Source organism: Zosterops lateralis, assembly GCF_965231275.1.
Source record: "Zosterops lateralis genome assembly, chromosome: 1".
NCBI lineage: Eukaryota > Metazoa > Chordata > Aves > Passeriformes > Zosteropidae > Zosterops > Zosterops lateralis.
In genome coordinates, this window is record NC_139762.1 from 109,683,220 (window position 1) to 109,710,814 (window position 27,595).

Genomic DNA, 27,595 nt, shown 5'->3' on the forward strand with positions numbered 1-27,595 from the left:
TATGTTTCTATAAAGATATGGGTGTATATGTTTCAGTCTACCTGTAATTAAACCATTCCTTAGCTGTAGGGGGAAAAAACCACAGAAAAATCTGAGGTTTTTGTTTGGTTGGTTTTTCGTGGGCTTTTTGTTTGGTTGTTTTTTTGCTGTTCATATTGCATGAGCTGAGAAATACACTAGTTCTCTTTTAGGGAGATTGATGTCTATGCACTGGCACATTTAATTTAAAATTTTGTAGTACATTTTTATAGAATCAAGCCCCCCAAAAAGCCTCAGAATTTCAGTGTCTGAGGACAATGAAAAAGATCAGGTATAACTATCCAGAAAATTTTTTACATACAGGAATTCTTTTTTTTGTAAGACTAGCTGATAGCAATTCCATTTTATTCTAGTCTCATAGGTAGTCTTAATTACTGTGAAATTAAATTGCATGCATCCTTGTAATTTCAAAACAGAATTTGAAAAGTACCTGAACATATTTTGCTTGCTTACGTACTGTCATGTGAAGTAGAAATGTGTTATTCACGATCTGATTTTTCTTTCAGCAGTTTAGAAAGCTGTCTTCTATTTGTAATCCCAATGAACACTACATTTGTCACCGAATCTGTTTTATGACAGCTGTATGCTAGAACCAGTCATTGTGTGGCTGACAGATATTTAGAGTATTAAAAAGAGAACTGGGGAACAAAAATGTATACCTCAAAAGAAAGTATAAATAAAAGAACTTAAAAACTGGATGTATGAAATTGTGTTTATAGGCTTGAGTGTGTAAATAACACCTACAGACTCAAATTCACCACTGCACATGTACACGTGCCCTTATATGCATATAGATTGTAAATAAAAAAATTATAATCAGATACATCCTTTGCTCAGTTATTCCAGGAGCTGAGTATGGGAAAGAGCTCAAATGTTCCTCAAGGATTGTTTTGCTGTTTGCCCTCAATAGCTAAAAGAGGACAAATTGATTTTTCCCTCATTTCCTTTGGTTTTCATTGTATTTGTAATATGAGGAAAGGAAAATGGGTTCTAGTAGCTCTTTTCAGTAAGTACTACCTTGCAGCAAGAGAAAAACAGGGGCACATAGCTGAGTCACCCTATTTAGGATCTTGCAGCATCCATAGCTACTGCTACATCATTAATGTTTCAATAAGCTTGCTTAAGATACAGTTATTTGCTGTCAGAATCCATGGAGATTCTGACATTCAGAGATTCACCGGCATGCTTTTATATTTAATTAGCAAATAAAATGAAACAAGTGTGGGATCCAGACAAATAGTCTCTCTTGCAAATGGCCCCTAATACTTGCTATTCCTTCTTTTTTTGTTGTTGTGTTTGTTTTTTTGTTTGTTTGTTTGTTTGTTTGTTTGGTTTTTTTTTTGTTACCAATACACCTGGAGTTTTTGTTTTCTAGACTGTTAAATACTTTAGGTAAGCATTATCAGACATGAAATCATTGTGTAAAAAAGAACATGTCCTCTACAGTTGTCACAAAGAAAAAAAACACCAAACAACTATAATCCATAAGTGACAGGAAGGAGGTTTTTGAGAAAATACATTAAAGAACATATGACAAACAAGAAATTGTTGGTTTGCTTTTATTTGTTACTTTATTTTGTTAAAGACTCCATGTTTTCTATCAGGGAATCTTTCCTTGACCACTGAAAATTTGGCAATGTATATTTGTACTCCTAACTGTCCCCTTCATCCAAAGCCAGCATGACTAAACCCAGTCCAATCACTGATCTTTCTCTGTTTGTAGTAGTAAGTGATATAAATGTAAATGTAAACTATTCCTTCAAAATATCATTCAGTCAAATGACATGCTGAACTATCTAAAATAGTGTTGCTACAGGATTATTTGTATCCAAGCTATAATCCAGTTGTAGCTTGGGTACAAAGGGGACAATTAATGACAATTGGTACTGTTAATTAATTTAATATTCTACTTCTCATTCAATTTTTATTAAAAACAGAAAGCAGTTTTGTGCTATAACCGAATTTTTTTCTTGTGATCCACATTATTTTAAGTTTCTTTGGCATGTGTGGCTCAGCTCCTTCATTCAAAGGGACTTTATAAGGAGTTCAGCAAGCTTCCTTTCAGGTGGAATGATGTGGCTAGCAAAAGTGACTGGTCTAAAATTTTTATTTTTGTTACCAGTGCTGTAGTTTCACAAAATATTTGATAGTTTCTTTTGTTATAATTCAATAACATTGTATGTGACATTTGGAAATTAGATTGACTTCTATTTATAAGTTAAATAGAAACTTAAGTTTCCTAGTTCCAGACTTAAGGAGCTGTCTTAAGTCAAAGAAGAATAAGGAGATCTACTAATAGACTAATTTACAACAGCTGGAGTAAGTTAAAACACAAAAATAAAAGTATCTGCTTGGTCCTTTGAGGGAAGGAAAAAAGTTTACTATGCTGTTTTGCCAAGTTAAACTCCCTTATGTACTACAAGTATAACTTAAACATTTCACATCAACACAAATATTTTAATTTGACACAATATAATGAATCATACATTGCTATTTTTGTAATGGTACAGGGTGTACTGTGATTGCCCATTCTGTGTTTACTTTCAGGCTTTTCTTACAAGCAAGGGCTCTTAACAAAAATATTTCATGCACATTATTGGCATGTATTAGTCAGCAAAGTTGTAGATGTTACATTTATTTTAATGTTTAGGGTGAAAGTATGGTCTTTCTTATACAACTATTTTTCTAGGCATAAGTATTACTAGAAAACAATAATTTGCTTCAGATCTAATTATATTCATGATTACTCCCAGCTTCCTTATTCTTTGTATGTTTCATTTTTCTGCCTGTTTTGGTGGTTGAGTAAAACATTCTTAAGTTCTGATTGACTCTTCAAGTACAAGAATAATGAGAAAAATCTTCTTTAAGGAAAGAAATGATTCTTTTTATTCATTTATTCTCTCACATGATATGACAGACTTTAGAATTTATTCTTTTTTGATTGAACGTGAATTGAAGGTGTAGAAATAGATTGTTCTTTTATGTTCTAGCTTTCTCTTTTTGGATTGGTTGCAATGTTTTGGATGTTAAAAATAAGCATGTGGCTTCTGCATAATTGTGCCAGAATTTGACATTCAGTTTCAAAATTCTGAATTCCTTCAGTTAGAAGTTATGTCCTAATTGAAAACTGGAGAGAAGGAGAAAAGAAACTCCTTTGGTTTTGAATAGAAATGGACAAAACTAAAATTAAATGTAGGGATTTCAACTGTTCTTGCTTCATAAAAAAGGTTTAGTATTCTTTTATATTTCTGCTTTAAAAGAAATATGATTCTTTTATCAGAACAGGAAGTTATAGGATGAAGGTGGGGAGGGCAGGAGAGAAAGAGAGAAGACACTGAGAGAAGAATAAAGAAGAGAGAAGAAGAGATAGGAAGCAAAGACAGAAGATGGGAAAGTCAGAAGATAAAGGAGAGAGGAAAGGGAAATAAACGAAGATGAAAACACAGAATGAAGAGGTGTTCATGACAATGCTCAGGCTGCGGGGCTGGACATAGCCTTGAGGCTGGGACAGTGGTGCCTCTGGAGTAACATTTAAGAAAAGGCAAAACCAGCACTCAGGCAGAAGAGGAGGGTAAAAAACAGAGAGTGGAACAGTGGTGTGAACACCAAGGCCAGAGAAGAAGGAAGGAAGGAGGGACTCTGTGCACCAGAGCAGAGGATCTCTTGCAGGCTGTGGAGAGCCACACCAGGGCAGGTATCTGCACTGCAGCCAGAGGAGAACACGACACTGACATTTGGCTGTTTCCTGAAGGAGGAGTTGCCCACAGAGCATCCAGGCTGGAGCAGACAAAAACGGTGAGGAGGAAGAAGTAGCAGAGAGGAGCAGTTGTAGACTGAGTGTGCAACTCAGTGTGGGAAAGGTAGAAGAATGGGGAATGAAAGAGAAAGGTTGATCCTGAGATCAAAGAGAAAGGGGAAAGCTGTTTTTTAAAATTTTTTGGCCTGCCTTTCTCTCTACCCAAATATTTTTTAATTGGCAATAAGTGTATTTTCATCAAGTTGACTCTGTTTTGTCTCTTACTGTAAGTTGTGAGCAATCTCCATGTCTTTATCTCAACCCGCAGGTTTTTCATCCTCTCTTCTCCCTGTTTCCTGTTGGGGAGGGGGGGAAAGGCTGGATGAGCATTTGGCTGCTGGCCAAGGCAAACCCACCACAGGAAGAAAGAAAAGCAAGGGAGAAAGAGAGGAACAAATAAGGTGAAGAGAAGAGAAATTAGAGGAATAAAGATAGAAGGAAAAAAGTAAAGAAGATAATGAAGAGAGAAGTGAAAAATAAGAAAACTAAAACTGAGAAAAGAAAAAATAAGAAAGCAAGGAGAAAAGAGGGACAAATGGAAGAAAGAAAATTATAGAAAATAAATACAAGAAAAAAGAGAAAACAATGCAAGAAAGCAAGCAAAAAAGAATGAACAGAGCATAGAAGAAGAGAGGAAGGAGACAAGATAAAAGGGAAAGAAGAGAGAGATTAAAAAGGGAAAGAAAAATGTACAGTGGGAGAGAGAAAAAAGTAAGGAATAAAAATAGAAGATTGAGAAGGAAAAGAAAGATAAGGGAAAGAACTGAAGAAAAGCAGACAGAAAATAAGAGAAAAATAATGAAAAGGAATGATGTCCAAGCAAGTTCACTGTGGTTAAGGAATCTGTAGCTGAATGCATTTTGCAGCAAGGTTAAAAATTTTAACTGACAGAAAGAGCTTGCATGTGGTAACCAAGACCCTTGAAATTATTTTCCATCAAGTAAAAGTGGTAAAATCTCTGTATTAAAATAACTCAACTTTGGTTTCAGCATTGCCATTCAATGAATAGATACATTATTTCCAGGTAAAAAATTCCAAATAAAGTGGAACAAGCATTAAGAACTCTCTTACTGATTTGGACTGATTACTTAGGCGGGTGGGTGGTGTGGCTCAAATGGCATAGTAAACTCTGGCAGGCCAGCGTGTTGGCATGTGTCAGTTTTTAAGAAAAGCTAAAGTTACTGAGTCAGTTTAATTGTAATAACTGGGTAGGATCTTTGATGGTAAAAAAGAAAAAAGGAATCAGTTAAAGTTCAGCATAGCAATTTACTTTCATGCTGTTGTTTATATCAAAAAGAAATATTGTTTAATAAAATAATGTCATATTGCAGCCTAGTAGCTCAAAATTCAGTAATATTAAAGATTTAAAGATTTCTGATACAGAAAAATAAATCCATAATTCTCGTAAAATATAAAGAAGAGTTTTAAACTGTGTGGTACTTAATAAAGTTATTTATATAGTACTTTGCTTGGCAGTGCTCTTTTATTATTTCCTTAAGTGGTTAAATCTTGCCATAATTTAAGAGTTTTCACTGACATACATCACATGCCTTTTAGAATTTAATTCTGATAGGTCTTAACAGCATGCTGTCCTTTGCCTTTTGTGTTTTGTTTTCATTACTGGGGGAAGAAATAAGGAGATGTATGTTCATATGCCCATCTTCAAGTTTTGTAAATTTAGTTGCAATTGGCTTTAGCGGCAGCAACTTGCATTGAAATCCACGTGAGAGAGCCAGGAACACAACAAAAGGCTCCAGCAGAGGAAGTGTGGGCGTGTGGGGCTCCATCAAGCTTGGTAATTCTGCTCTCCCTCAGCAGGGTGGTACCCCCGCCTCTCCCCTCCTCTGCGTCCTCCGGCGCCAGATGCAGCAGCCCAAGGGGTTACGGCTGAGGCGAGCCAGCTGCATCTGGCACGTAGGGTCGGGAGCGGCTGCAGGGAGCGCGGTGCCTTAGCTGACAAAAGGTGAAATACAGGCCTTGCTCTGAGGAGTCTGAAATGGGAACCAGTTGTGTCAGTCTGAGGCCGTCCTTCTCCAGTTACTGTAAACCAATATTGTAGCCGAAAGAATAATCCTGTTCTCTCCAAGCTGCTTTTCCTGTTCTGGGCTGCCCACCTCCCTTGATGCTGGCACAAGCATTCATATGGCTGTTTGGGGAAATAATCAAGTTTTAAATAAAGAAAAAAGGGAGGGAGACTATGTCATGGAGGCAGGAACATGTGGTCTGCCTTAGAGGGAAGCCACTCAAGCTGCTATTTTGAGTAGCGGAGCTGATAGAAAGTGACGTGAGTCCAGTATTAGTCCTGGTCTAAACCTTTGTTGGTGAAAGCAGAAGCTGCTGTGTGGCCTTACAGAAAAGTACAGGATTGCACTATTGCTGGCATAACTGCAGGGTGGTGTCTTGTAACCATTATAGCTGTGGTAACAGAAGTCCCTGCTGTGGATGATAAGAAAGGCTGGAAATTCTTCTAATCAGTCAGGGGAGGAGTGTGGCTGGAAGCTGTGACTTGCATCAGGATTATGGTTCTGGTATACCGTGATAAAGTAGGAATCCTACTCAGTCCTCTGAACTAGGCCTGGCTCACAGTGGTTTTCTGGCAATACTTTGTTCTTCCTTTTTTTCCCCTTCTTTATTGTGCAACAGAGTTAATGAAGCCACTGTCAGATGCTGCATGGGCTTCCTCTGTGGGTGGTGCAGTTCTGAAGTCCTGTTGTTCTTTTGCAGTATATTTTGTCACTTTGTTGCAGATCTCCAGCAGAGGCAGCTAATCAGAGGAGGAGCAGTTGCAGCAGTTTCCAGTCTTCTTGAGGAAGCTTTGGGGAAAATCTCCTGGGAGCTCCTGTTTCTGGGAACTTTGGTGGTACACTGCAGCGTGTCAGGGCCAGCCTGTGGAGGCATTTCACTCTGTCAGTTCTGACAGACACCTTTTGTTGGCTACTTGCTGGTTGTGGACTACCTATGTAGTAGTCATAAGCTCACTGTGGATAGAGACTCGTAAGATTGAGAACGTGGAAACTTATGGCTTCTGGCAACAGAAGAAAGCTTCTCTGCCTGCAGAGAAGGATAGGTATAGTGCACTGGAAGGAAGTCAATTGGATTGTCAGAGGGAACAATCAGAGCCAGCTGAGGCTCAGCCATGTTGTGTACATGAAGAGGAAAAAGAGGGTGACAGTTATCTGAGATCATATCAAGACGCGTCTTCCAAGCTGGTGTACTTGCTACAGCTGGAGGTTTATTTCTTGTTGGGTACTTGAATCACAGATGTTGCAGATGGACATCTCTGAGGATCTCAGACTTCATAGACTTCACCCCTTGGTGTTCATCCATGTTGTTTCCATGATACTATTGGGATGAGCCCAAGTATGTTTAAAGTGGCTGCACAGCTCTGGTGGCAAGGGTGAAGAGCACAAATGCTCAGGTGGTGTTTTTGTCAATCCTGCCTGTGAGGTGGAAATGCTCAGGTGGCAGAGGACACATCCATCAAGTCCAGCTCTGGTTGCATGACTGGTGTCACAGGCAAAGCCCTAGCACCCCCTTTGAGAAATAAGGCCTACTGAATAGGGACAGGATTCATAAGATGGAGTGTAGCAAAGGCATCTTTGCTAACAATCTCAGTCTTCTTTTTTGGAGAGCTTTGAAGCAGCTACTTAATGTGAAGGTTGCTGGAATTTAAAGAGAAGTAAAGGCATGCAGAACATCATGGAAGTGTCTGGGGAAAAACGTAATTGGGGAAATGTACTTTCTTTATGCAGTCACACTTTCAGAGCACCTTAGGGTTACGAACACATGGGGGGATAATGCACACCATAGGATGCTACTGTGCATAGATGGAGGGATGCAGGCTGACAAAGAGGGGCAGTGTATGCAAAGGAGGGGTGGGACTGCACAGTTGCTTTGCCCTGGAATGAGTACTGAGCCTGAGGCAAAACAACATGAGTAGTGCTGGGGTAAACATCTGCTACTGACCATCTGGCCAAGAGGTTGATGAGGCCTTAAAGTAACTGCTAAGCACCTTGCAATAACTGCAGACCACTGTAGCTGTGGGGGATGCAAGCAAGCCAGGATGTTCCTAAAAGACAATTTCTTGATGCAGGTGGTGTGCTTCCTGGACTTGTTACATGTGAACAAGGAAGGTCTGGTTGAATGCATGAAGGTTGGTGACTGCCTCAGTCAAACTATGGGCAAAAGGGTCCAGGAAGGCTGTTTCATCTTCCTTGGTGAATGGGAATGGCTCTCTGTAATGCACAAAAAACCTAACAAGTGTGGCAGAAAAATAGTATGAGTGAGAAGAGGCAAATCATACCTGACCAGCCTCTTCACCACCTATGTTCAGATGACTGGTTCTGTGCATGAGATGACAGCACAAGTGGTTATCTTTTACCTTGGCTTCAGCAAGATGTTTGGCATCATTTCCCTTAGTATCTTCACAGCAAATCAATGACATAGGGACTCAATAAGTGGACAGTAAGGTAGATGGAAATTTGCTTTGACTTCAGGCCCCAAAGTGTTTTGATCAAAGATGGTAACTCCAGTTGGTGACTGGTTACTAAGTGGTGTTGTGCTCACACATTGATACTGAGGCTGTCACTGGTATTGTTGCTGTTAAACACCTAGAATATGGGACAGAGTGCACATTCAGCAGTAGGTACACTGAAGACTGGGCTGTTGTTCATAGGGATCTAGACAGCAGAAAACTGTGCTAACAGGAGCCTTGTGAAATTCAGCACAGGCAAAAGCAAACTTTTTCATCTGGAACACAGTAATCTGTGGTGGTATAGGCTGAGGGCTAACAGGGCAGGAATCAGCTTTGCAGAAAATTACCTGGGAGAGTCCTGGTGGTTAACAAGGTAGCTATTAGTCTATCATTGTGCCATTGCAGCAAAGAAGGGCAAGCCCATGTTGGGCTGTGTTAGCAGGACTGTGGCCAGCAGGCCAAGTGAACAGATCCTTCCCGTCTGTTCAGCACTTTGGAAACCACGCTTGGAGAACCATATCCAGTTTTGGGCCCACTGTTCCAGGAAAGAAATTGGTACCTCAGAGTCCAGTGAAGGTTCACCAAGATGGCTGGAGGCTGGAGCATATGGTGAATGAGGAGAGGCTGAGAGCTGGGTTTGTTCACACAGCAGAAGAGAAGGCTCAGGGGCATCCCATGGCACTCCACTGCTAACTATCGGGAGTGTGTAGGGAAGACAGAGCCTGGCTTTTCTTGGAGATTGTATAGTGATAGCATGAAAAGCAAAGAATGAGAGGCAGCAGACACAAATTGGAACGTGAAACATTCTGATTTGATACTAGGAAAAATGCTTTCCCAGTTAGAGCAGTTAACCATGGGAGGAAGGTTGTCCAGGGAGGCTGTGAGGTCTCCATTCTTGGAGATTGCACAAAACTTGAGTGGACAAGGCTGAAATCCAAGTGGCCCTGCTTTGAGCAGAAGGTTGGACTAGATAACTTCTGGAAGTTCCTACCAGTGTAAATAATATGAGGTAATGAAACTTGGTGGAGTTGAATGTTCTTAAAAATAGCTGTAACTTTTTTTGGGGGAGAGGAGGGGTGGGTGGGGTGGGTTGGCATGTATTTTTTATTTTGCATTTGACTAACCGGTTGTATATCAATAACACATACAAGCACACATAAGATATTCTTAAAACACTACAGGGAAAGTTGTGGAGACTGGCCAATTAAAAAGCCAAATTAAACAAGAGAACTTGGGATAATTTCATACAGGTCCCTTGTGTAGAGTGATTAAGTTTTAGAGGCCAAAAGGCATTCAGTGATTATTGACTATGTCTTGTTCAGCATAGTCACTTTACTTTCCACCTCAACAATTTTTTTTTCCTTGAGGAGTAAGCTTCACCCACCTTGAAGCCAAGAATATTTGGAAGGGCGGGGTGGTTTTTTTTCATTTTATACATTGCACATTTTGTAGCAATGTTTTTCTTGGGTTTAGTACATTTTTGACTGTAGCACAGTCATTACTTCATTTTTCTAAACATATGTATTTAAAGCCCACAAGGGTCTGTGAAATTTGATACTAAAATAAGACATCGTATATATAAAAACCATGGTTTCTTTAAGAAAGCCATTTTTTAACCTCTACTCCAGAATTCCTTTAATGTGGTAGGAATTCATTTTTTCCTTTATTTATAGTTTTGTCCTTCATGGTGATTATTGATATTGGAGTAGAGAATGAAAAATTACTATTGCATTTTAATGAAATCAGTTAAAACTCCTAAAAGGAAATATTCTATTAAAAGAGAAGAGGACAAAAAAGTACATTCTTGAATAGGAAGTAGCTGTCAGAGAGAACTGTGTTATTTAATCAGTATTATAATTGGTTACACAAAAAACCCCAAATAGTTTCTTTTGAGCTATGTTGAATGAAGAGGGTGTTTTCAGTCCAGGGGGCACCTTGTCTGTCATGACTCTCTCTGACACATGCTGATTTCTTGTTCTTTTGGGATGATTTTCTTTCTGAAACACTTTTCTTTCATGATGATTTCAAGAGGTACTCTTTAATATTTGCCTGTGTCTTCCGACAGCATGTTCAAAGTGCCCGTTTTTGTTAGCATTGCTTTTTTTCTTGTATTATTTGTACTACATCTAATGAAATGGTAAGGTTTCAAAGTGCAGAGGTGCATTTACATATATCCTTTCTTTGAGACTTTTCTTCACAGAGAAGAAAAACCTGGGGTTTTCCCAGGTGTTAGGGAGCACAGAGAAGTGTAAACATTTCTCTATAAAACTTGTATTCTCATTTCCTTTCTGGTTGAGGAATGCTTTTTGCCATATGTGAATATCATTTAAAGAGGTGTCATGGTGTTTCAAACATACTTTATGGAACATTCAAAGTATTCAAGGAGACTGATTACTCAGAGGCATGGCCGGCAAAGGTTAATCAGCAAAACTAATGGCTAGGGGTATTTGAATTTCAAGAAAATTGTTAATATCTTTCAATCTGTAGTATACGATGTGCCATTGGTACGCAGGGTTTGTGTGCTTTTTATTTTCTCTTCTCAAATTTACCTGCTATACTGAGAGCATCTTGTTTTCAGATACATTACAAATATTTTGGGGGGAAATTCATAAGAGTAGCTCTATAAAATTCTATTCAGGAACACTTAAGTGTTACACAGGTTCTGGAACTTTTATAAATAAAGGTTTTCTTGTGACAGAAAATAGTTAAAAAAATAAAAGGGAAAAAGCCTGGCTGGCTTAAGGAGTACTGAAATTTGCAGTGAACTTTAGTTCATGGGGCTTTTCATTTTATTGTTTTAGAAGAGTCATAATAAAGCTCTGCTTTCAGCACGAATGAACTCCATTTGCTGTTTTCTTCTGAAACGTTACTGTGGCTATTGTAACTAGGTTTGACACCATCAGAAGTTTTCTCAGGCTGCCAACACCATGAGATAAAATAGACTTTGCTCTAGATAACAAAAAGATTCATTACCACTGTTGTACAGTATCAGAACTTCGTCTACGTTGGCCTCAGACCACAGAATGCTCAGAAGGTAAGGGTGGAAATGCCAAACCTGATTGAAATGTCTATGAAAGGCCATTGCACAGAGCAGAGGGCAGGATCAGATGTGTTTTCAGTAATCTTTGCCCCTGAGGAAAAAAAAGGAACATCAAAAATACGATAGTGCTGCTATACAGCTAAAATGTGAAAAAAATGCCTAAGTCTATGCCATCATTTGCAAAAGTGAGCCAAACTCTTTGCTACTGAGAGGGAATTAGAATTAAAATTTATGTGTAGCCATGCATGAGAGCTTTGCTTTCCAAGAAACATCTTTGACTGTTTGGTCAATTAGTCACTTGTAACTGACTGTGGGTAAATGCAGCCAGTCTGGCAAACTCTTAAAGAAAAAAGCCACATTTTCTTACCAGCAGCCCCTGTCTTTCTGCCCTGTTTGCCTTCAGCTAGCAGTTTTATTCACTTGTCCACCTTAGTTTTGACATGATGATGTATGTCTAGAGGTTTATTATGTTTGTGCTTTATTGTACGTGTTAATGCCCTGTAATCACTGCACACAATTACTGTATCTAGATATACAAAAGGCCCATTGGGAGATTGCTTCATGCAAGAGGATCCTAGGATTAGTAGAAATAGCTCCTAAGGGTAGTGGCATAAGCTCCAGTACTTGTTTATTATGTATGTTTTTCACAGAATTCTTGAATAATATTTGTACATCTCTCTTTCAAGGAGAGACAGTGTTGTTTAATGCTTCAAAGGCGGTTTGGTAATAGAGTGAGGAAACCTGTTCTGTGAAAGCAGCCTCCTGACTGACTCCTTCCCTGATTCAAGTTTGGGTTAATTCAAAATGTAAAACTAGACTTAGGTGAGATTGTAAATGAGATTTCCTGCTGAGAATGCAAAAATAGTACCTTTTCATAATATCTAGCTTGAATTTAGGATACAGTTTTGAGTTTTTATACAATATTGCTACAGATCATTTCATATTTGAAGGATATTAATAAGGTTCAGTTTCTTGGTGATATATCACTTCAGTCAACTGTGATTCCAGCTGCTTGTAACTGCCTCAAAGCTGTAAAGGGCAGGGTTCAAGTTCTTTGCTAGGTTCTTCTGGTTTAGGTATTTGTGGTTCAGTACTTTGGTTAACTTCAGTGAAAACTGATAGTAAGTTCTGCTAGTTTGTGAGACAGACATGAGGTATCTATGACAGATGTGTTACATCTGTACTGGTTCTTGTGTTTTCCATCATACTACCAAATAATTGTGCCTCTATCTTCATCTGATTTAGAAAAACAAGAAATCTATATGACAGTTGAGGATGAAGTAATGTCAGTAGTAAAAATAATAGGTCTTTTCCCCTAGCATGTTATATGGTAGTTATTTGCAGTCTGTGAGATTATAGACAAATGAGCTGTACTGCTTTGTCTTATTGCCTGATAGCCTGGTTTGTTTGCTCTGCCCAAGAACAGTAGCCCTGTTGATGATATTCGAAGGCTGAGAGTCAGGTACCATGTCTGAAGCATAAGTAGGACCAGAGATGTAAAAAATATTCTTCAGTGTGCTACAAATGAGAATAAAACTGATGTTAATTCTGGTTAATGTGGATAAAAAAAAATTGAAAATAAACTTTAAAAAACATAGTTGTTTTACGAATTGTCTTTTAATCCTTTAAGAAACATTTAAATATTCAAGTGGGAGAGCTTACGTTAGGAATAAACCTGAAGTATGATTTATACAGACTGTATGTATAGTATTCCTGTATGTACTTCAATTCCTATAAAACTTAAGCAAATAACTTAAAGCCTAAGACTTTATTTATTATGACTTCATTATTTAAGTGGGTAAGAGTTCAGACCATAAATAGTTTTGACAGTCATGTCTACTGTTCATACAGAGAATTCTCTGTAGTTCTCATTAGTAGTCCCTTTAAAATTAAAAAGCCAATTGGAAGCTCAAAAAGAAAAATGTGGTTTTTATTGCTCCAATTTATGAATAAGAACTTTGTGTGAGAGGCTGAGATCTTCCAGCTCTACAGTTTCACTAGACTGTATATATAAAAATAGTAGATGGTTCCCTAGCTACCTACTACCCACATATTAAGAGATGGTTTTATTGTTCAATAAATCAAGTTGGATATGTGATATTTTGGAAAGTCTCTCCTTTTTTCCTGTTATATCCCACACATCTAGTGTGTTTTTGTTCAGCATTTAAAAGTCAATCTCTTAATCAAACTGAGGTTCTTTCCAGAAATTATTTGACAGAAATAAGTACACTTGTAATGATTTAGTAAATATGGTGCCATTGCTAGTTTAACGTTGGAAAATATGACATGGATTAATTTCTGTACAATAGGTTAGATAATTGATGAATGCATTTATAGTCTGTGAATAAATAAAAAGTGAGATTACATTAAAGCTCTATTTATTGGCTGATTGGAGTATTTTAATAATTTCAAGCAATGAACAAATTAACCTTGCAGTAGGAAAATAAATGGAAAAAAATCAAAAGCAAGATTTTAATTGATTGTTCAAATCAAGTTTTCTCTTTGATAATTTAAATTGGTTTAGTTTGAATTATCATGTTTAGTCTTATGATTTTGCTACCAAAATAAGGATGTCTGAGTGCAATTGTACCTGGAATCCATAATCTGTATATACCATTGGCTGAGAAAGCAAATACACTGTTTGCAGTCTTCCTGCGTGTTTTGGGTTTTCACGGCTAGGTTTTGATAGTGGGGAGCTACAGGGGTGGCTTCTGTGAGAAGCTTCCCTCGTGTCCAATGGAGCCAGTGCCAGCTGGCTCTGAAACAGACCCGCTGCTGCCCAAAGCCAAGCCTATCAGCCATGATGGTGGCACCTCTGGGGTAACAGAGTTAAGGAGCAGGGAAAAACCCCTGCCCTGCAGCAACAACAGCTACAGAGAGGATTGAGAATATGTGAGGGCAACAACTGCACAGACACCACAGTCAGTGAAGAAGGAGGGAGAGGAGGTGCTCCAGATGCTGAAGCAGAGATTGCCCCGCAGCCTGTGGTGAAGATGGTGGACCTGAAGGACTGCACCCTGTGTAAGGGACCCACCCCAGGGCAGGGGGAGAGTGTGAGGGATCCCCATCCTGAAGGGATGAGCAGCAGAGATAATGTGTCATGAGCTGACTGCAACTCCCATTCCCCTGTTCTGCTGGGGAGGAGGTGCAGAAAACCATGAGTGAAATTAGGTCCAGGAAGGAAGGTGTTTTAAACTTTGGTTTTATTTCTCATTTTCCTACTGTGATTTGATTGGTAATAAATAAATCTTATTTCCCAAAGTCAAATCTGTTTTGCCCATGGTGATTATTGCTGAGTGATCTTTCCCTATCCTTACCTCATGAGCCTATCCTTATATTTTCTCTCCACAGCCCAGCTGAGAAGGGGAGTGATAAAACAGCTTTGGTAGGCAGGTGATGTCCAGACAGGGACAACTGGTTGGTTTGTTTAGACTAATTTGATGTGTTTATTGCTGAAAAAGTTGTAGGTGGTTGGCAGGAAATTTTGCACTCACCAACAGCTTTGCTTTCCGCTATTTACCTGTGCTCTCTGCTTCTCTCTGTGCCAAGGGAAGGATCCTGTGCCATTTGAACATATGAAAATATCTGGGTCTTTTTATTCAGTCTTCAATTCATTGGACCTGTCCTGGTTGTTCCTCCAGGCTGGTAGAATGTGCCTTGGCCCCAGCACTAGCTGCTGCTGCAGCACTGCCAGCTCAGTCAGGCTTGGCTGTGGGAGAACAGCTCTGGACTGGTCAGCAGCAGTTTGACTGTCATCTTCATAAATAGCGCAGCTATCTTCTCATCTTGGTATAGCTGCTTAGGTTCCTGCTGGGTTTCTGTGTCACTCCTGAGCTAGGTCATGGCCATAATCTTGTGAGGCCAGTTGGGACATTTTGGTGACACACTTTACAGCAGGACTGTAGGAACATGGCTCCTTGAAGATTGTGGGAGAGCTTTTAGGAGGAAGCCAAAGGGCTTCATCACACCAGGCATGCAGTGCTGTGTGGAACACTTCAGCAAACAATGCACATCCAGACACTGAGTCAATTTTCCAATTATTTCTAGCTGCTGTATATGTTGGAACAAGTATACTTAGGGCACATGATTAACCTCAGCCTTAACCAAAATTTCAATTTATTGCTGAGATAAAGAATCACAGGTTACAGTGCTGGATGGATGCTAAGAGATCATTCAATACAAGCACTGGGACAAGTTCCAGTCTATGTATCTGCCAGGACTGGTGTGTGTATGATCTTCTGATGAAGGTCATTTTACAAACTCCCCTGCTCTGTTTTGGTGTTGATTGAAACATCAGCAGCTATGTTCACCCTTTTAGGCTATCCATAAATTTTCCTTTTCTTCCCCCAGTGGCCATGAAGAACATTCATCTCCATTGACTTCAACAGCTCTTTACATATTTCTGGAAAATGACAATTATGCCTTCTTTTACCTTTCCATTTACTGTACCATGCAAGTGGGTTTTCTCCAGCCTTCCCTGATAAGTTTTGTTTTCTTTATCTGTTGTCACTCTAAAATTGGTGTAACTTACATGCATTATGAACATACTGTATTCTGTGAAAATCATTTCAAATCATGCCTAGAAATTAGTTCTCAAGCCTTTTGGTTTTACTTTGCTTCTATCAGTGAGTAAAAATTGTTGTTCCCTTGTGACTATTTATGGATGTGTATAAAAAGAGAAGATGATTTCAAACAAATAAATACTGTACAAATTTATGACACCTAGGTGCTTCTCTTGCAGCAGTCATCATTAGATTTGGGGGCATGTCAGGAAGAAGAGGGGGTTAAACCACGTACAGTGCCTGCTGTAGGACCCAACGTGCCTTGTCTGCAAAGTGTCAGAGAACTTTCACGGTCCGACACACTACATTGCCTGGACAAGGCAGCTTTAGTCAATTTATTTTCCATATTTAAGACATCCTTTTTTTTTGCCAAGATCATAATTTTTGTCTCTTGGCAAGAAGTCTAGGAAAGACTATTAGAATTATATGTATAACCACAGACGTTTTCTGGGTTTTCTGGCAGAACCATGTGTTTGAGAAGTTTACAATATAAAAATAAGAAACATTTTTACTGATGTTTTTACCAATTTTTAATAGGGTTTTGGGGAGGGTGACGGAGGAGGAAGTGGCTGAAATCTGTACTTCCCCTACATGTTTTAGCAGAGATTGGTGTGTGGAAAGTCTGGCATTTCGATTAAGGTGACACTGGCTGCGTGACCAGTAGAGGGAGCCCAGAATCACAAAATGTTGGAGTTATTTTTGTCTGGGGGAGTTTGGGGTGCAAAGTTTGATTTGATAATGTACAAGAATTTTGAAGGGATGCACTGAGTACTACCAGCTTATAGTGATTTTGGGAAAGAGAATTTATGAAACATTTAAATGCCTGATGTCTTCTAAATGATCAAGTTGTATTAGCAACCTGTATATTGGAAGGTTAATGAGTGTTTTCTTTTCTTTCCTATGTTGCTGGTTGTTGTAACATCATAACATCACTTTTACAGAAAGTAAGTATCTTTTCATCTTTTAAACCTTTTTGAAAGTGTGTGTGGTGGGTAATACTGCTTGTATATGTGTATAGATGTATATGTATATAAAATAAACATGCAAGCAGAAAAATACCAATCTTAAAGACATACTGCTAGAGACTGTGATTGTGTATATGAATGGCTTCTAGAATACCATGGTGGTTTAAAGCAGTCTCACCCAAATGATGATAAATAGTATGAAAGTTTGCATCTGAAGACTGTAAATGGTAAACATATTTCTTGTGTGCAGACTGTGGCAATAAAGCTTGCAGCATATCGATTTAAAATATATTATGGCTCTAAAAATTCACAGATATCAAGTTGCAAAGTAGAATATTATTGTATCAAATTTCATTTAACTGAATCAAAGTTGAACGGATTTGGAGTGTTTCAAGAACTTAGGTCAAGCTCTGTGCCATTTTTGATATTCAGAGATACTCAGCCTTATATTGGCACGCTTTGACTGCTGTATTAATACATGCCAGGAGTTCTGAGCAGAAGGAACATGTCCTCAGGCTGTAGGAGAATTTAGAAAGCATGCAGTAAGTAGTACAGATCCCTCAGAAAGTGCTCTGTGAATCAGACATCAGTCTGCATCATGGGATCTTTGATTGCTGGCTTTTTGAACCACAGTCCCATGTGTTGTGATAGCATGTGTTGTAAGCATTTCCAGCCTCAATTGTGTCTAACATTTGGGATTTTTAATACGGTATTTTAAGGATGCCAGTGCTGACAGAACTATATGCGAGTCATTCATTGACATGGGTCAAAGCAGCACTGACAAAGGACACCATGGAACTTCAGTTTAATCTGTTAGCTCAAAATAAATCCCACCTCTCTGTATTCCCAGATTATTTTCGTTTGCAATTTAAGTGTGTTCTGTGTCATTTGTTTTGTGCTCCTGATGGACATACCCAAGTCCAGTATTCAAGAAGGGTGGATATGGCCCTTTGGTTGCATGCCATTAGGAGCTGCAGATTTCTGTAAGAAACAAGCATAGCAGCAGTTAAAGTGCTTCTTGGCTCAGTAGCCAATACGGGTTTCTTTCTAAGTCAGAGAGTAGTTTCTATTGTCCACTTGCCAGTTGTCTAGACTTTGAAGATTAAGATATCTGCTGTGTGCACAGTAGTGATCATGAGATGTTGCCAAATCCTCTATTTTGGGTTCATTCATCCTGTCTAATTTTAATTGGTTAATGATACCTAAAAATAAATGTGGAGTCCAGAGTATCTCCATCAGAATAGGAGGAGAATACAAGTTGTGCATACCTGCACACAGTTTTGTTTCTTGTTGACGTACCAAGTTTGTGTTCTGCTGCAGAGTCAGCAAGTTCTTTCTGTCTTGCAGAGAAAGCCTTAATCGGTGATAATGTTTCACTAAAAAAATCCAAGTCTGGGAGAGTTGAAATTGCTTCATGTTATGTACGTTAACATATGGAAGAAATTACACAGCCATAACTGCTGTATTAAATGCTTTGTGTCTTTGCTTGTCAAGCATTAATACAGAAAGGAAAATGTGTAAAGAGGAGTATGCTACATATTACAAAAGTGTTTAAGTAATCATTAAACTCAGTGAACTCTATTAATGTCTTCTGTCCAACTGCTAGCAGTATCATTTAATTTCCAACATATTTTGGTTTGTATTTTGCTAAAGTACTATATCAAAACCAAATGTGGAGCTAGTTTTATTTGCAGGGAAGCAAAAGGAACAACAAAAACTTGCCAGAATTTTCATATTGCGTGATCATGTTTAGAATACCCATAAAATAAATACCTGTTGTGTATCTAATATGTGTATCAACAAGCAGTGTTTTTACCTGCAATTTTTTTTATTTTAGATGTAGTAATATGATACATTAGGTGACCTGTAGTAAATAAATTATAATAGACAGGACTTCCTGGCCTGAGGGCAATTTATAGTTTAATTTTTACCAGAAGAGCAATTACCACACTATCGATCTTGACATTAAAATAATGATACATGTACAGTAAGGATGAATTTTGTTGTAACAGAGCCACAGAAAGCATAACCATATGAAATAGAACAATTTAAATCCAGTTTCACATATTAAAAAAAAATAAAAATCAGACATGCAATTTTCAACCGAGATTGGATGTCGTGTTATAATACCACAGAATAAAGAAGGCTAGTTTCTGATGAACTTTGAAACCCTGTTCCTGGTTTATAGTTGAGTATATAATTAATCCTGAAGTACTTTGCAACACACTTAATTTAATGCACAGGCATTGTTCCACTTAACCAAGTGGAATATATTTACGTGGCTAAAGATAAGTGTGCGTGCAGACCGGGGACCCCAGGGAAGAAGCACAGTTTCAGATTAGTACACTGTGTACAGTAGCCAGCAAATGGGGACAAAGATGTGATAGTACATCTATAGATCTTGTACTTAAATTTTTGAATTAAAATTAAATAAAATAATTTATGACTGCCTTCTTCCCCACCATTTTTTAGATCAACTTTTCAGAATAGTATACATCTACCTAGGGTCGAAATGCTTGCTTTCTTTTTCTGATGTAAACATAATATACTACAAAGATATTCTTGTCCAAATACTATTTTTTTTCTTAATGTGTTGTGTTTCTTTTTAAATAGTCCTTTAAAATGCAATCATTATTACCTTGAGGAGGTCAGTCTCATAATCTCTAAAACAATTCTAATTAGAAAAGGCAATTCTAATTTGTAAAAGGCACAAATGTGCTTGTATTTGTGTATAATAATGCATGCTGACCATGTTGAGCCAGAAGAAGGCTTTACTATATATCACTTTTAATTTTAAATTTGTTCTTTCTGGGCTCTTTATTATTCTTTTGTTGCCTTTCATCCTATGGGATGCAGCTGCCCTTGAACTTGGTACTGTTTTGATCATTCATGTGCAGCAGCCGCATTGTCTGTAACATTTTAAAAATGAGGCTTCATGGTGTTATTTATGAAGTAATTTCACATAAATATTTGGACTTTGGTTCTTTCAGAATGTGGAGCTGGTTGCTGTATGAAGAAAAGCATAATTATAATTCACAGGCTTTTTGCCTCAAGCCTAGGGGACAGATGCATATGATTAAGTTTGAAACTGGCCTGTTATTGTAATGTAGATGTTTTCAGGGTTGAGAGAATTAAAAAAAAGGCAGGGGGGGGCAAGGAAAAAAAAAAAAAGCCAGGCAAGCATGAGTTTTTAAAAAAAATAGACTGAGGGAATAGTTTTACAAGAGGCACTCAATCTTGGACTGCACAATTTTATTTTTCAGTGGAACCTCTCCATTAGCTTGCTTGAATGCAATGCTTCATACTAACACTCGTGTAGGTGATGGAACATTCTTCAAAATCCCTGGGAAATCAGGACTCTATGCTCTCAAAGTAAGTTTAAATTTTGTATATGGATTGTACATACAGCTATTAATCCATTTTATGAATGTCTCAATAGATATAAAGGTAAACAGATTAGATTCTTTGGTGAGGAAATGACCTGATAGTCCTTCTAACTGCTTTCAGATGTCTTTTAAAAGGATTTATAATGAAAGTAAACATTGAATGTTTTATCCTAGAAAGCATATACGTGTTCTTGAATTTGGCACATGGCATAAGAAGCACATAGCGTAGTTAAAATGCTGCTTTTTTGGAGTTGTTCACAGTAAGGCCTTTGTTTTATGAGTAGTGAGCTCAAGAGGATCACTGACTTTCTAATTAAGTAATTGTATTAATGTTTGATTTTTGAATAGTGAGAAATTATTTGCAAGTCTAATATAAATCAGCTTTTAATTCAAAGGTTGCATCATTGCTTTTGAGAAGGAATATAATTAAAGTGATAGAATTTTGCTTTATTCTATTTATATTCCTTTTTAATTTTTTGTTTGGTATGAACATGATGTTTACTGTGGGTGGAAATTCTTTCTTGTTGTACATGATCAAACTTAGAGCAGTTTCACAATAGAATAGAAGTGGAATAATGTGAGGCAGAGATGTGAAAAAAGAAAGTGAGATTATCTGCTTGGCAGTGTAAATGTAGTCAACTAAAATTTTGAGCTGGGGGGAAGGATCTTTTGTAATTTATGACAGATGTATATGATGTAAGGGTATAAAAATATAGAAGTATAGAGATTTGTCTGCTCCTGCTAACTAAAAATCCTGTACTTGAAATTGAATTAATAGTTCTCAGAAGCTGTCTTTTCTAATTTACTAGAACAAATGCTGTTGTTTTTCTTTAAATCGGGAGATATTCTTGGCACAATTCCAGGAATTCACAATCACTCCAATGCTTGTGAGCTCCAGGTTGTTTTAGCTATTTGAATTCAGGAAACAGGCAAAGGCTGAAAAGAAACATTAAAGGATTTGTGTTTTGCTTCATTCTTGTAGACACTCAACTGGAAAACTAGGATTTTTAACAGCCACACAAGTCTGTTTCTGTTAAAAAAAAAAAAGAAGAAAAAGTGGAACATCTTGCATTTTATGTGACTTTTTTGGTTTTAAAAAGAGCATGTTATGACCTCACAAAACAGCTTTTTTGCTTTTAGTTTGAAAGTTTTTTCATGAAAGTCTGTTTTTTATGGCTCTCTCTAGAGTAACTCACAAGCATATTTTATTTTATTCTTGGTTTTTTTGAAATGTAAGCACGAGAGTACACTGCAGTAATCTATTTTCGGAGATGCAGCAGGATCATGATTGATTTTTTTTCTTGTTAATTTTATTTTTGTTTTTATTTTTTAACTGTAGAAAGAAGAATCAACATGCCCTACTGATGGAACGTTGGATTTAGGATGTGAATCTGAGTTAGATGGCACTGAAATGGCTGAGACAAACAATAATGGAGAAGAAAATGGTGGTAGGTGATTTAATCTCAATATTAGAGGGCATAGATGGGGGAAAGAAAAAGTATTGTTTTCTTCAGATTTTTGTGATGTGATTTCTAAGCAGTATAAATAGTATTTTGTACTCAGTGGAACTATTTTGAGTGACTCCTTCTATTTTTTGGCCTTATGAAGGAATCAGCAACACTAAGTGCCTTTATTTGACTTACAGTTTTAAAAAACCAAAGAATAGTGCTGTTGGGTGTGTTTTCAGTAGGTAAGTTTTTGGCTTGCAGGTTTTTTGTTTAGGGCCCAGAGCTAAAGAATAATTTACCTTTACCAGGCTTCAGACTTGGCAGTTGTCAGATTCAGACATCTCATTGATTTCAGTGTGGACATGCAGAGTTGGTCCCTCTGTGGAGTTCTGGGCAGAGGACAAAGGTTTGTATTTTTTTCCTTTCAAGCAGAGATATTCCTGTTTGCCATCGTGACATAATGACATCTTGAAGTATCAAATGCTGTGCCTTTTTTTTTCTCTAAGATAATGGCAAACTAAAACGTTGAAATAACTTAAAAATGACAACCTTAGAAATATTTTTTTTCCTTTTCAGAGTTACTAGTTAATCATAAAGAGAACATCAGTCACCTAAAATTACTTTGCAAGTAACAAAAGTGAAAATTATTATAACTACACTCATGTAATGATTATGAAGTGAATGTTTATTTAAAAAAAAATCTGACTATCCAGCACATCTGAAATAAACCTTTCCTTGATCAGTTCTCTTCTGCTGCCTCATCACAACCTGTCCCATTGCTGGACTGCAACCTGCTGTTTTGACTTACTTGGTATATGGTGAGACAGTGTCCTGTTTACAACTAGGACATGAAAAGGCTCAGCTCATGTTGTTGTTCTGCTACAGACTTCCTTTTTTAACTTGAGCAACTTATTTAGCTCCTAGGCTGCACCTTTACAGGACTGATACTGCAGTTTTTGTACTGCTCTCCAGCAGCATTGAAAATCATAAAGTGTTCAGTGACAGGAGTAACAGAGCTATCCAAGACAGGTTGTGGATCTGTCTAGGACTGAAGTTTTGAAGCTCTATGGAAACAAAAGTCCCGAGTTATTAAATATGTCTCTGCGTCTACATTTTCTTTGATATATTATGTCTATAAGTTAACAGATTCTGCATGTGCTGTGGTTTGCTGCTTATGTAGTGTATGCTATGTATGTAAGTGAGCTTACGTGCTTGTAGTTCTTTAACAATTCCTGTTTGATACTCAGAAAATTTATTGATGCACAATTCCTGAAATTGCAGGAAGAACAGAGCAGTAAAAAGCACTGTAAATACCATTACAAATACGAAGCAAAAGTTGATGTTACTTGTTATAAACAAATAAAAATCATGGCAAAAAACCCAGGGCAATTATTTAGGAGTGTTGGGATGTAAATAGGATGTTATAGAATGTAAATAAGGTGTCATAATTCCAGAAGTAGAAAATTGCTGGGTTTTGACTGGGAGCAGGCTATGTACTATTTTCACAGTTCACAGTAATAAATATAATTATAGCACTTGTGATGACATAAAAGAGAAGCTGTGAAAATTTAACATTTTGAAATAGAACATTAAATTACACCTAGATTGGCTTTAAAGCTGAGAATTTTCCGTCATTTATCATCTCTAACAAATCTTGGAAAACTGCAATATATTTAACACTTTGAGAACAAGACATTTTAATTTTTTTGTCTTGCAATGGATGTCAATGGATATATTTTAGAAAAAGTAAATGGAATGGCAATGATGAGTCTCTATTGCATATAGAAAGGCCAATGCTAGATATGATCAATTAAGAATAAAATGCAGAATGTATTTAATAAATAGTATATCAGTCAGCTAATACAGAACATAATTTTGCCAAATATATTTGGTTATACCTTTTCTTGAGACTGCAAGTTTGTTGCTAAAGATATAATTTATATACACTTAGAATGTTGATTTTGTTTACAGTAAAGAAGGCTTGGCTAAAAAATAGGATCATGCCCAGAAAATATATCCAGTTTTTGGTGGATTGAAATTACAAATTATTTAATCTGCAAAGGCATAGGAATCACCACCCACAATACGCATTTTGCTCTGGAGGGTGTGATTTGACCACTCTTCCTTCAAAATTTTTTTATGTCAATACTTTTTGAAAACTATGAAATCTTTCTAGTTTAAATTTATTGTTAATAAATAATAATTTTGAGACTTATTTTGATTGTCTTGTAAATTATTGCAGTTGGACAGTGTGAGTTTTTTTAGACTTTCAAGCAAAGAAAAAAGATCATATTTATGCAGCAGAAATATGTATTCAATAAATCAGTATATCTGAAAAGCATTTAAGGATCACAACAGAAAATAAATTGAACATGAATGAGATGCTTTTGCTAATTAGTCCAATGCAGTTCTTAGACCATAATTCTGATAGCACTGATTAAAGAATATAGGCACAGATTTTCCTTTGGGTATTGCACTAGTTAAATGATTACCAGTGTATTGCATTCATTATAGCTGTAAGGAGGAATTAAGGTAAACAGGAAAGGATTTAGAAAAGACACATATGAAGTCCTAAGTGAACAAATACCTCCTTTGTTCTGAGAGATTTAATATGGATGGTCTCATAAGTTTATGAAGGGTGAGGTGGTGACTTGATCGGTTTGTAAATATTTGAGAAGAGTTATTTCTGTAGAAAATATTTGGTCTAACAGACCAATTACACTTTTCACATTAAAGTTGGTGTTTTGTTTTTTTTTTTTCTTTCCAGGAAACCACTCTGGCATAAAAGTAGCATTTAGTTCAGTGCAAAAAACACTTCATGAAATTCTCTGACTTGTGTCAGATATTTGTGTGATACTTAGGAGGAGGGGCATTGCTTGCACATTGAATTCTTAATTGCCCAATTGATTGCATTTTTATTTGCTCTTTTCCATTTTGATAGAGTCCAGAAGCCCCTGTTCTGACAGAGTGATCAGAAATTGTTTAGCAAGGGTTTAAAAAATGCCTCTTTAAATGTAGCTGGAAGCAAAAGGATGAAACGGTAAGCAACACCCTTGGCCCATTTGTGGGCTTTTAGACCATAGTCGTTCAGAATAAAAAGTACCAGCTGACGCTCAGACAGAGAAGAATCACATCATTCCTCAGCAGGCACATTTTTTACAGTATAAATGCAGGCTACTGAACAATTTTATTAGCATAATAATATAAAAATTCCTAACCATTATAAACACATGACTTGGCAAAAGCTGTTACACCACATCAGTATTGCTAAGTGGACAAGTAGAACAGACACACCTCAGGATTTTGCAGATGCTGTGGAGAATTTTTCTTTCCCACCTTCTCCAAAGGCATATGTTAAAGAAACTCTTTATGCTACAGTTGATTTTGTTTGGAATGGGATTTCTGATAGAAGCTCTCTAGCAGTCCCATATCTTTAAAATTCCATTTTCTTCAAATACAGAGATAGCATGTAAAGATGCGGTGGGTAAAAGAATTTAAATCCCAATTACCGTTTGCCTGGGAAAATGATGACTATAATATCCTTTTGCCCATCAATAGGATGTTCAGTTCTCAAAAAGCATTTGTCCCTAGGGTTTCTGAAGCCAGGACTAATCCATCAGCCTTGGAGCATAGTTGATTGAAAATGGTCTTCGTGTGATCCAATGGAATACACAATGACGTAAATGTGAAGGAGACAGCAATTCCTGCTATAGGGTGACTTCCCTCCCCACCTCAGCCCAAACAAGACTTCTGATGTGTGTCCAAATATGAGCAACATATGTCTCCTCTTGAGACATTTTGGTTTTCAGCACTTCCTGGAAGTGTATATACTTCAACTATGAACATGAAATGGCAGAGTTAATTCCTTAGGCAGTTTTCTTCGCAATAGTTGACAAAATTATGGACAGGAGAAGATCATGTTCAGGCTGGATACTGAAATTTTGCTTTGTAGCTACTGTGTTTTGAACACCTTGTGCTTTTTAGTCTAGGGAACCCTAGGATAACTCTGTAGCAAGGAATGTATATTCACCACTGTTTGAAACCTGAGTTCGCATTTGGATATTCAATTCCTTTCCAGGAATGGAATTCCTGGCAATTCAGTGAAACCTGTTACTATTAACATCTTGTCTCTTGAGAATAATGTTGGATGAGTCTACTGAAAGTGTTTGTGACACGTGGCAACATCTGGATGTGAGATAGACTCTTCTCAAAACAGAAAAGCAGCAGTGCAGTAGCAGCTCAAACATAGAATGTTGGGTGACACATCAGCAAGAGGTAGTTTTTCACTTTGCTTAGATTTTTTGTTGTGTTTTTCTTTCATCTTCCTGCAACTATAAAATAAAAATATGTTACCCAGAATTGAGTTTAACTTCTTTTGTTTCATTACTGCTTGAAGGGAGTCATAATAATAAGAGAAGATACTGTGAAGCTTGACGATGTTTCTCATCTGATTTTTTTTTCCTGTACAGTAGTTAATGAGGTCTAAGAAATTGGTGGCTTAGTGATGACAGGCTGTATATTTTTAGTGGAAAATGTCAACTTGCTTTGGAATAAGGATTCACAGTTTTCTAAGCTTTGTGAAATGTTTGGGCTCAAAAACATGCCGTTAATATAATGGGATTCAGTGCAAGCTATGAAGCTGATGTGGTATTTGATATCTTTTTCCAAAAAATACTATTCAATGCTATTTATTAATTCACAGTGCTAGTATTGCTTTTCAGAAAGAATATTGCAGTCACTGTAGTACCCTTGATGTATACATCTGTTTTTGCTTGCTTTGGCAAACTCATACAATTAACTAACTCCCAAACTGGTTTTCATTTTCAAGAGCTGATGGCAACAGCCGAGTTCTGAATTATTCAGTTTTGGCAAGCTGGGCTCTAGAGATCAAAGAGTGACGGAGGTGAATTACTCGATACATCTGTGTTGGCAAAGTGCAACTATTTATGTCAATACAAGTATAGATCTGTGTCACCCAAAGAAAATATTGAATTTTATGGATATTTTAGAGAGAGAGATTGTGTGTATGTTTTCCTGAGGGAATTCTCTCTGAAATTTCATATCTCCAGAGTGTGCGTACATTTTATGCTTGAGGTAGACTCTAGTCTTTAGCATATGGTAACAATGTTAATTTATGTTTTCTAATGTGGCCATTAGTAAACAATCCTTCTCATCTGCTGTGGTTACTTAAAAAAAAGGGAAGTAAACTGTGGTTCATTTTGCTGGTTTGATTTTAAATAAATATGATCTGACTGAAATCGAAATTAATTGTGCTGTTGATTTTGGGAAAATAAGCCCTTTACTGGACAGGAATTTCTCTGTCCATCTGGTTACATAAATCTGTTAAGAGTTATTCCTAATAATTTTCAGTTGCAAGGAGACAGAATAATTTTTTGTTGTATTCCTCAAAAAATTGTTTCTTTGAATAAACATGTCTCCCAGTATGTTTTACATAGATGTCATTTCTTGGATGGGGAAGGTAAAAGGTAACAAAAAAATAACAGAGATAGCCTGTAAAATTTGAAATTCAAAGACAGCATTGCTGATTTTTTATGAATTATAGCCTTTCATAATAATTAACAAAATTAGTCTTGGAAAAATGGAAGACAGTAAGTTATTTTAAATGGAGTTTGCCAAAAACATTTTTAACATACGCTTTTTGCTAAGTAATTCTAATTCTATGGTTCATGTTAACAGTCTCTGAACACTCACTAAGGAGGTCTTATCTTCAGAAACCCAGCTGCTCTTCCAGCTCATAACCTAACAGTTTACGGCTTAATAGTTGCTTTTTTCTTTATTCCTTCACTCGGTCCTGGCCCTTGAGGAAGCCGATTTAAAGAATGGAGCCTAATTATTCTCCACTAAATGGAAATGCCTCCTGTAGG

At 37.2% G+C, this 27,595-nt stretch overlaps 1 protein-coding gene across 1 annotated transcript in view; it reads left to right on the forward strand.

Moving 5' to 3' along the window:
- The window catches only part of ASXL3 (ASXL transcriptional regulator 3), a gene marked incomplete at both ends in the record, with an annotated part of 120,639 nt that overhangs the window by 35,917 nt on the left and 57,127 nt on the right, over positions 1–27,595 (forward strand). The window contains 2 exons of the mRNA XM_083878472.1: positions 20,140–20,248; positions 21,602–21,710. Coding sequence (XP_083734598.1) covers positions 20,140–20,248; positions 21,602–21,710 — 218 coding nt within the window. The remainder of the gene's footprint in view (positions 1–20,139; positions 20,249–21,601; positions 21,711–27,595) is intronic.